The sequence below is a fragment of the Mastigoproctus giganteus genome, chromosome 6, assembly GCF_048544385.1.
Source record: "Mastigoproctus giganteus isolate SK-2022 chromosome 6, ASM4854438v1, whole genome shotgun sequence".
Classification (NCBI taxonomy): domain Eukaryota; kingdom Metazoa; phylum Arthropoda; class Arachnida; order Uropygi; family Thelyphonidae; genus Mastigoproctus; species Mastigoproctus giganteus.
In genome coordinates, this window is record NC_143580.1 from 123763573 (window position 1) to 123774656 (window position 11084).

General features: G+C 38.5%; 1 protein-coding gene across 1 annotated transcript in view; it reads left to right on the forward strand.

The window, feature by feature from the left end:
• Positions 1 to 10131, forward strand: part of LOC150084556 (uncharacterized) — an 81204-nt gene extending 71073 nt beyond the window's left edge. Inside the window, exon 7 of the mRNA XM_090376285.1 lies at positions 9910 to 10131. Within this exon, the coding sequence (XP_090232411.1) occupies positions 9910 to 10131 (222 nt within the window). The remainder of the gene's footprint in view (positions 1 to 9909) is intronic.
• The last annotated feature ends 953 nt before the right edge of the window (positions 10132 to 11084 follow it).

Genomic DNA, 11084 nt, shown 5'->3' on the forward strand with positions numbered 1-11084 from the left:
CTAAGTTCATACAAAAAAAATATAACGAAATTTATAAAAGGAAAACCTTAAATAACATAACATGCTTTTTTGATCTTTAGTATCAGGCAATTCTGCAATTATTTACTACCTAAGCAGTTAATAGGCTGGTTTTCAAGATTACTGGCTTTTGATCTGTCTGTGTTCCTAAAGTCTTAGTTTGAGTAATTTTGAACACAATAGTTGTTGTCAACATTAGCAGAGGCATATGATGCAAGAGGGCAAGATTATACAGCATCAACAAAAAAAAAAAAAAAACCCCTTCTCATTTCACCCATCCATTCACTCTAAAAGTTTGTCCACATCTTACTTGAATTTATTTAAGCTATCAGTGTCCACAATGACAGATGGAAGTTTGTTCCAGCAATCAACTACCCACTGGCTAAAGTAAATTTCCTAAATTTCTGCACATCTATTTAACAACTGTCTTTCCTCAATTTGAGTTTATGTCCTTCAGGTTTGTAATTTGAGCAACAGGCAGAATCCCATCAGCATTGAGCCTGCTCAATCCATTCAAGGGCTTATACACCTCAATCAGATCACCTTGCAGGTGCCTAGCCTCCAGACTCTGAAATTTGCAGGATCTAAGCCTTTCTTCGTAACAACACTTTGTTCCACTCACTAATCTCGTTGCCCTTCTCTCTGCTTGTTCCAGCACTCCACATCTTTCCTAAAAGGAGGCCTCCAAACCTGTATGCGGTACTCAAGGTGTGGCCTGACCATTGCCTTATACAATGAGCTAATCACCTCCTTATCCTTGCTAGCAAAATTCCTCTATATCATTGACAAGACCTCACGACCTGCTCTGACAGCCTGTCTGCACCATTATCTGACTGCACAATTATCCCCAGGTCTTTGTCATTTTCCACTACCCCAAGTGCAGTATCACACAGTTGATACATTACTCTGGGGTTACTGCTACCTGTGTGCAGGACTCTGCATTTCTCAATGTTAAACTTCAATTGCCACTTCCCAGCCCATCTGCCCAACTTTTCTAGATCCTATTGCAGTAGCATACTGTCATTAACAACCCTGCCAGCCTTTGTATCATCTGCAAACTTTGACATTAAGCTTGATATACCTTCATCATTATCATTGATAAATATACAAAACAGCAATGGGCCCAACACTAAACTTTATGGGACTCCACTTATAACATTAGTCCACGAAGAGCAGACTTCCATTGATCACCACTCTCTGTCTTCTCCCACTCAACGATCCTTTTATCCATTGTAGAATCTTGTCCTTAATACCATAATGCTCCAATTTGTACAGTAGTCTTCCATTTGCAACAGTATCAAAAGATTTCGTGATATCCAACAATATGATATCAAAATATTTTTTGCATCCAGGGCAGGTCATGGGGTTTTGTCAATGATATATAGGAATTTTGCTAGCAGGGAAAAGGAAGTGATTGTCCCTCTGTATAAGGCAATGGTCAGGTCACGCCTTGAGTACTGCGTACAGGCCTGAAGGCCTCATTTTAGGAAGGATGTTGATTTGCTTGAGCATGTACAGAGAAGGGCAACAAGATTGGTGAGGGGAATGAAGGGATCCTCTTACCAGGAGAGGCTAAAGTTCTGCAAATTGCAGTGGCTGGAGACTAGGCACCTGCACAGTGATCTGATTGAGGTGTATAAGGCCTTGAATGGGTTGAGCACGCTGAATTCTGATGGGATCCTTCCTCTTGTTCAGATTACGAACCTAAGGGGGCATAAATTCAAATTAAGAAAAGACAGATGTAGAATAGATGTGCGGAAATTTGCCTTTAGCCAGTGGGTGGTTAATTGCTGAAACAAACTTCCATCTGTCGTTGTGGAAGTTGATAGGTTAAATAAATTTAAGGAGGAACTGGACAGGCATTTGGAGGGAATGGTGTGTTTTTTTTTGGCTGATGCTGCATAAGCTCATACACTTGCTTTCTTGCATCACATGCCACTACTACTACGTCACAGTATCCAATAAAATTGGTTAGTAAACACTTCCCCTTAATAAACCCTTGCTGTGTCAGAATTATTACTGCAATCTTGTATAGATGATCCTGCAATGCTTCTTTAACCAGTGACTCCATTATTTTCCCTGGAACAGAAGTCGAACTAACTAGTCTGTAATTACTTGTGTCTCCCTTTCATCCCCCTTTTTGAACTGGAGATACATTTGCACATCTCCAGTCCGTGGGGACTTCCCCGAGACCAATGATGCTCTCAGAATTATGGCTAAAGGTTTGCTCACTTTCTTTGCCGCCTCCTTTATAGATCCGGATAGATCCCATCGACCCCAGGTGCCTTCCTTATATTTAACTTCAACAAGTTCGCCTCGACTTTGCTCTCAGTTACTGCAAAATCATTTAGCTCCCTGTTATAGTTTAATAAGCTTCTTTTCTCCACTTCCCTACAGAATTCTTTATGTGTGAATGTAGATGCAAAATGCCCATTTCAGTTTGTCAGCTTCCTGAGAAGAATCAACAACAGTCAAACCATTGATATCAAGTGGACCAATCTGATTCATCCCCTTCCTTCTAGAGTTTATATAAGTAAAGAAGTCTTTACTGTTTTTATTTGCTTCCTTTGCCAAGCTTTTCTCAAAATCTGCCTTTGCTTACCTAACCCCCTTTGTAACTTGTTTACAGACTAGTTTATATCTACCATAGACGTCTGTGTCACATGATAATTTATATGCATCCCATGCATTTTTCTTCTTTGCCACGAGTCTCATTAATTCATCTGACATCCATTTGGGCCTAAACCTAGAACAGTATTTCTTAGTTGGAACAAAAAGCCTAGTTGCTTTCAAAGTTACTTCCTTGAATGCTTCCCATATATAATTTGCTGTTGGTAACATTATCAGTTAGTCCCACTGTATAGAATTTAAAAAATCTCTGAGACCACTGTAGTCACCTTTATGAAAGAAAAAACGCTTCCCTTTACACCTGATGGTAGTTACATCTTTAAGTAAATTCCACATCAGTACACTGTGATCACTGCCACCTAGTGGCTCCTTTATCTGTAAATTCTTAATGCATGAATAATCACTGCTGATAATCTGATCAAGAGTATTATTACTTCTGGTTGCCTCTCAAACATGCTGGTGTAGAAAGCAATCATCCAGTAAATCCACAAAACTCTTGCTAGTGTGAGTGACCAAACCACAAGTTCCAGTCAATATCTGGGATGTTAAAATCCCCCATTATTAGTCAATCTGATTTACTGGCATACTCTATTTCTCTGTAAATTGGTTCATTTTACTCATCAGAGAAGAATTTGTAACACATTCCTACCCTCATATTTGCTTTCCCACTACTTATTTCACACCAAACTGACTGAACATTGCACTGTCTCCCAGTGTCAACTGGATGCACTGCCTTAGATTTTGTGTGTTTCTTAACTAATAGCATAATCCCTCGTCCCTTCCTATCCTGTCTATCCTTTCTATACGTGTACTCCCAAAATTCCAATTCTGCATTCCTGATATCTGTGTGACATCACATTTCTGATATCCCAACAATATCCACTGTTGATGTCTTGACCAGCAACTAAAATTCAACAAATTTATTTACTATACTCCTAGCATTGGTGTACATACAAGTATACATGCAACTGTTCTTACTCTAAGTTACCCTAACACAGTCCATGTATTTACTTGTTGCATGATTAGCATTAGCATTAGTAGAGGCATACGATGCAAGAAAGCAAGCTTATGCAGCATCAGCCAAAAAAAAAAAAAAAAAATCCCATTTCAACCCTCTGTTCGTTCCAAATACCTGTCCAGCTCAGCCTTAAATTTACTTAGGCTATCAACTTCCACAACAAAAGATGGAAGTCTGTTCCACCAATCAACTACCTGCTGGCTAAAGGCAAACTTCCGCACATCTATCCTACAACTGTCTTTCTTCAATTTGAATTTATACCCTTTCAGGTGATTATTCTGAGCAAGAGGAAGAATCCCATCAGCATTGAGCATGCTCAACCATTCAAGGCCTTATACACCTCAATCAGATCAGCTCGCAGGTGCCTAGTCTCCAGACACAGTAATCTGCAAAACTTAAGCCTTTCTTTGTAAGAGCAACCCTTCATTCCATTCACTAATCTTGCTTGCCCTTCTCGGTACTCGTTCCAACAGCTCTACATCCTTCTTAAAATGAGAACTCCATACCTGTATAAAGTACTCACGGTGTGGCCTGACAATTGCCTTATACAATGGAATAATCACCTCCTTATCCCTGCTAGAAAAATTCCTGTATATCATTGATAAGACACCATGAGCTACTCTTACAGCCCATCTGCACTGCTCAGAAAACTTCATATGTGCTGTACAATTACCCCCAAGTCCTTTTCATTATCTACCACTGTCAGTGTAGTACCACAGAGTTGATACGTTACTCTGGGATTACTGCTTCCCATATGTAGTATTTTACATTTGTCAATTTTAAACTTCATTTTCCACCTCTCAGCCCATCTGCTCAACTTTTCTAGATGCTGTTGAAGCAGTGTGCTGTCATTAGTGTCCTTAACAACCCTGCCAACCTTCGTATCATCTGTAAACTTGGACATTAAGCTTGATATACCATCATCAATATCATTTATAAATCCAGAAAACAACAATGGACCCAACACTGAACATTGAGGGACTCCGCTAATAACATTAGTCCACGAAGAGCAGTGTCCATTGATTACCACTCTTTGTCTTCTCCCACTCAACCATCCCTTTATCCATAGCAGCAATTTGCCTCCAATGCCACACTGCCTCAATTTGTGCAGCAGTCTTCCATGTGCAACAGTATCAAAAGCCTTTCTAAGATCCAAATATATCATATCAACGTTATTCCCTGCATCCAGTTCCTTTGTGACCACATCATAGTATCCAATCAAATTTGTCAGACAAGACTTCCCCTTAACAAAACGATGCTGTGTCCGAGCTATAACTGAAGTCTTGTCTAGATGATCCTGCAGTGCTTCCCTTAATTTCCCTGGAACAGAAGTCAAACTAACAGGCCTATAATTACTTGTGTTGCCCTTGATCCTCCTTTGTGAATTGGGGTCACATTTGCACATCTCCTGTCTATGGATACCACCCCTGAGTCCAAGGAAGCTCTCGTAATTATGGCTAAGGGTTTGCTTACTTTCTTTGCTGCCTTCTTTAATATAACTGGATAGATCCCATCCATTCCAGATGACATTTTTTTGTTTATTTTCAACAATTTCTCCTCCACTTTCCTCTCAGTTATTACAAAATCATCTAGCTCACTGCCAGAGTTTAATTCACCTCTGGCATTCCCCTCCCTGAATAACTCCTCATGTGTGAATGTTGATGCAAAATACTCATTTAGTTTGTTAGCCACCTGAGCAGGATCATTAACAGTTGAACCATCAATATCCAGTGGACCAATCTGATTCATCCCTTTCCTTCTAGAGTTTACATAGGGAAAGAACTCTTTGCTGTTTTTCTTTGCATCCTTTGCCAAAGATTTCTCATAATCTGAGTTTGACTGCCTAATCTCCTTTGTTACTTGGTTACAGACCAGCTTATATCTATCATAGGCTTCCATGTCACCTGTTAATTCATATGTATCCCATGCATTTTTCTTCTTTTCCACATGTCTCATTAGTTCATGTGACATCCATTTAGGTAAACCTTGAACAATATTTCTTAGTTGGTATGTTAAGCCTAGTAGCTTCCAAGATTAATTGTTTGATGCTGTTATAACATCATCAGTTGGTCCCACCATATAGAATTTAAATACTGTTCCAGACCACCATAGTCGCCTTTATGAAAGCAAAAACCCTTCCCTTTACCCTTGATGGTAGTTACCTCTTTGAGTAAATCCCACTTGAGCACACTGTGATCACTGCCACCTAGTGGTTCCTTTATCTGCAGATTCTTAATGCATGAAGAATCACTACTGATAATCAGATCAAGAATATTATATTACTTCCTCTAATTGCCTCCCGAACATGCTAATGTAGAAAACAATCATCCAATAAATCCACAAAAGCTTTGCTAGTGTGTGTGAATGACCAACCTACAAATTTCAGTCAATATCTAGGAAATGAAAATCCCCCATTATAAGACTCTTCGATTTACTGGCCCACTCTATTTCCCTGTACAGTTTTTTATTATAATCATCAGAGTCATTAGGCCTATAACACTCTCCTACTCCTACTCTCAATTTTGATATCCCAGTGCTTATGTCACACCAAACTGACTCACACTGCACTGTCCAGCGATGTCAACTGGCTGCACTTCCTTGGATTTTATGTTTTTCTTAACTAATAGCATAACCCCTCTTCCCTTCCTATCCTTCCTGTACACATTGTACTCCCCAAATTCCAGTTCTGCATTTCGTATATCTGTGTGACACCACGTCTGATATCCCAACAAAATATGTGCCTTTGATGTTTTGACCAACACCTCAAATTCATTAAATTTATTTACCAAACTCCTAGCGTTGGTGTATACGCAAGTATACATGCACCTGTTCCTATTCTTAGCTACCCTAGTACAATCCATGTGTATACTTGTACCACAATGACTCCCAGCAGTCTCTGAAATATCCTGTATCTTGTTTTCCAGGCTGCTGCTCATTCCAATAGAAGCAGTGGAAGAATCGCTTTCACCTCTGCCAGTGGCTATTGTTAATCTATTAGTCTGTGTATCCCCCCCAAGCTAGCAGTTTTCCGACCCATCTAACACTGCCTCGATAGCATCAGCAAATATTCTTGCACCCTTTCAATTAGAAAGGAACTGCTGAGAGTTATATGATAACTCTCAGCAGTTCCTGAATTCCCCAGCAACTTGCTTTCAAGTCTGCTGCTCATTCCAATAGAAGCAATGCAAGGATCACTTCCACTGCTGCCTGCTGTTAATCCATTAGTCTGTGAACCCCCCCTCCCCCCCTAAGCTAGCAGTTTTCTGACCTACCTAACATTGCCTCAATAACATCAGCAAATATTCTTGCTCCCTTTCTATTTAAGTGTATCTCATCCCTGTAGGCACAATTTCTCCTATTAACAAGCACAGACCACGCTGAGAAAAATTCAACCCCACGAACCTTGCACAATCTCTCCAGGATCGAATTGATTGAGGAGGCTCTCACCATATACTCGCTCCTATCGTTTCTAGTCAGAATTGCAGACGCTTTCAAATTTAACCCTAATTCCCGACTTTTGTTCAACGTTGTCCTGTACTTGTTACATAAGTCTGAAGATCTCCTGCACTTAATATCATTAGTTTCAATGCGTACAACAATATTACCTTTTTTTGCCCTTAAATGATGATATCTGCTCTACAACATAATCAACCTTTCCCCATGATAGACATACCATGGTCCTGTTCCACCTCTTATTTTTACACAGTGTATTTCCCGTTTCCCTAACAATCGAGTCACTGACAATAACTAGCTCCCGTGGGACCAATGCATTCTGAAGGTTGCCGATGTGTTGCCTGATGAAGAGTGAGCTCTGTCGTTGAGTTGGGCAGCTGAGAGCTTGATGGGACCCCCATTTTAATTCCTTCGAGGACATCTACCCTACACTTCAAACTCTCATAGATGCCCATCAGAACCCTGAGTTGGTGTCTAATTTCTTTACACTCTCTGCAGAGTGTCACACAAAGTCATCCTCCTTGGCTAGATCATGTCCTTTTCCAGAAAGGTCCTCAACCATTTCACATTTTACACATTTTTTTAGACCATGATGCATTGGAGAATTGCCCCTTTGGTTCTCCACCAGGGTATAGCACTCCCACTACTTGGTGCACATTGCTCTGCTGCTGTAGTCTGGGGAATGATTTCCATTTAAATACAATTTAATTAACAATGAAAATTACTAAGATTTATAAATTTAAATTGTCAGTAATATACTAAGCAAACAGATTCCTAATGCAGTGCTACATATTATACAATCTAGTTTTATGTTGTACCTTACGCTATCAAGTTTGAGATATATGTTAGGCTATTCTGTATCGATCTACAGCAATGGCAGCAAGTTTTGAACAGGACAAGTTTAACTGATACTTAGTAATAACTTACAAAATTTCTATCTAAATTCAAAATAAACTAAGTAGTGTGACTAGGACTATAAAGCTACTTCTAGAAAATAAATTACTATGCCAATTAAGTCAATGAAACGCTAAAAATTTAACAAAAACTTATTTGTTTGATGGAGCTTTAAAATCTTTGATGAGGTTCCAACATTGAAATTATATTTGTGTACAGGTTGTTTACTTCATGTCATCTGGCAGGTATGCTTATTATGGTTTTATACTTTGAAAATGAAACAGTCCATAGTTTCATTTTATTGAAAATCACTAGTGTAAAAAAACACTTCCAATTTTTAATTTTGTAATATGTAACTTACTCTGCCTTTTTTTTTACTGCACGTCAGTGTAATAAAATTTCATAATGAATATACAGGGTGTCCACAAATGATTACCCTGATTACATTTTGTTACAAAAAATTTATTACTATTGGGAGGTTAACAAAATTTAACCAAATTGTATGCTAATTATTAAAAGTTCTTATCAATACATAAGGACTTTAAAGAACTTCAACATGAGCACCTCTTGTGTCACATAGAATATCAAGGCAATATTCAGTCTCTCTCCATACATTTTATAACATCTGTGAGGTGATGCATTCGACTACACGTGTAATCCGCTCTCGTAATGTTTCAATATCTGGAACAGCTGTCGTATGTCTTTAACATATCCCCAAAGAAAGAAATCCAATGGAGTTATGTCTGGTGACCTTGGGGGCCACGAAATCAGTCCATCCCTGTCCATCCAACGGTTTGGAAATGTCTTATCCAAAGTGTCACAAACAATTTGAGCCCAATGAGTGGGTGCTCCATCCGGCTGAAAGATAACAGTAGGCTGCCTCTGTTCCAATTGGGGTATAGCATAATTAATGGGCATGTCTAAAAACACATTTGCACTAATTGCATTTTCATGGAAGAAGAAAGGTCCAATAATGTAATCATGTAATAGGGCATACCACACATTGATTTTGGGACTGTTATGAATATGGTCTCTTACCACATGAGGATTTTCGGATCCCCAAATATGCACATTGTGTCTATTGACTACACCACTAACATGAAATGAAGCCTCATCTGAAAAACAAACGTTCTGCAAAAACTGATTATCCTCATCAATTCTATTCAATATGAGGTTAGCAAATTCCTCACATTTACGATGATCATTTGGTTTCAACTGTTGAAGTATCTGAACTTTGTAGGCATATGGCTTTAGACATTTCCGTAACACTTTGTGCACTGTAGACTTTTGTAACTGCCATGAAGCTTGTCACACGGATTTACTAGGTGATCATGTAAAAGCATCTTGAATTGTACCCACTGTTTCTTCGGAAACGGACAGTCTGCCCATGCTTTTCCGTTCCTCAACTGACCCAGTTGTCAAAAACTTTTCCATCCACATTTTAATAAGCTTTACGTCTGGAGGATTTCTACTGTACTTGGCTCTAAACATTTTCTGCACAGTCACAGGAGATTTTGTTTCAGCTAACCAAACAACACACTGAGCTTTCTCTTGTACAGATGGCATTTTGAATGAATAGATGCGAAAGTGCTACTAGCAGCAACAACAGTAAACTTAACTAACTGGGCTTAAAACTCTATAATTGTATTGATGTATTGATAGAAACTTTTAATATCAGCGTACAATTTGGTTAACCTCCCAATAGTAATAAAATTTTTGTAACAAAATGTAATCAGGGTAATTATTTGTGGACCCCTTGTATTTTGTTCACCCATGTTAATTTGTTATACTGATATATCAATGTTTAATATAAATGACTTTTAGAAATTTATATGTGTCTATATATATATATATATATATATGTATATATTTTTTTTTTTTTTTTTATGTTTTTTAAGATTAAAATCAAAAAGGGCATTCCAAGTTCATTGAATGAGCCTACATTGCATTCCAATTTTCCCAGAGTTTTAAACTTTTCAGAAAATCTTAACTGTGAGGATATTCAAACTAGGGTTCATAGGTGGTCACTTAATGACAGAGAAGTTTCCAGGGCTTTTAATTTCTTACAATTATGCACTGAAAGGAGCTGTGATAATGAAGATGACACTGATATTATTTAGAATGACATATAAGAAATTAATTATTGTCTCCTCTTTGTATTTGTACTGACTCTCAGAAATCTAGAGTAATAAATCATTTGTGAAAAAGAGTGCACTGATTTTGATCAATCTTCATAATAGGCAGAAATATAAATGTTTTGGCAGTTGGTAAAAAAAAAAAAAAAAAAAAAAAAAAATCACATGTAGTTGTGTAAGAAGGGGTGGGGGAGTGATTTTTGATATACAATCTATTTTAATTGCAACAAAGAAATCTTAATTTTCATTTTCACCTCCATTTTAAAATGCAAAAACCGAATCAGATTTCACATTGTTTTTACATTAAAATATTTATTGTTAAATTTGTTTAGGTGAAGATACATGCTATTCATTAGACTAGAAAAAAAGTTTAGGGTTATAATTTTTACTTAAATTGAATTTTATTGAAATTGAATCTAAATCATGACTTAGACCAGAGCAGGAAAGCAAAAGGCTCAAGCTAATGGGAGTGCTGTGGCTCAGGGGAGAACTGAGGGGGGGGGGGTGCAGTTGCCCTCTGAAACATAGCCTTTTAAAATGCACTGCTTGCTTGATGTTTGTGGAGCAATCAGGTACAGAACATGACATTGCCAAGAGGGATGCCTTTGTGTGTGTGCGATGTAAGGAGTGTGAGGAAATCAGGAGACAACTCAGCGTTGTTAAGGGCCAATAAGAGAGCTTGAAGGACAGGGTGGATGCCCTTGAAGGATCTAAATTGAGGGGCCCATCAAGCTCTCAGCTACCCACATCAATGCCAGAGCTTGCACTTGAACATCATGCAACACAGCGGCAACCCCCAAGGTAGAATGCACTGGTACCACAGGAACTATTAGTTGTCAGTGACTCTACTGTTAGGGAAAAGGGACACATATTGTGTAAAAAGGATGGGTGGAACAGGATCAGGGTATGTCTGCCAGGGGCAAAGGTTGATGATGTTG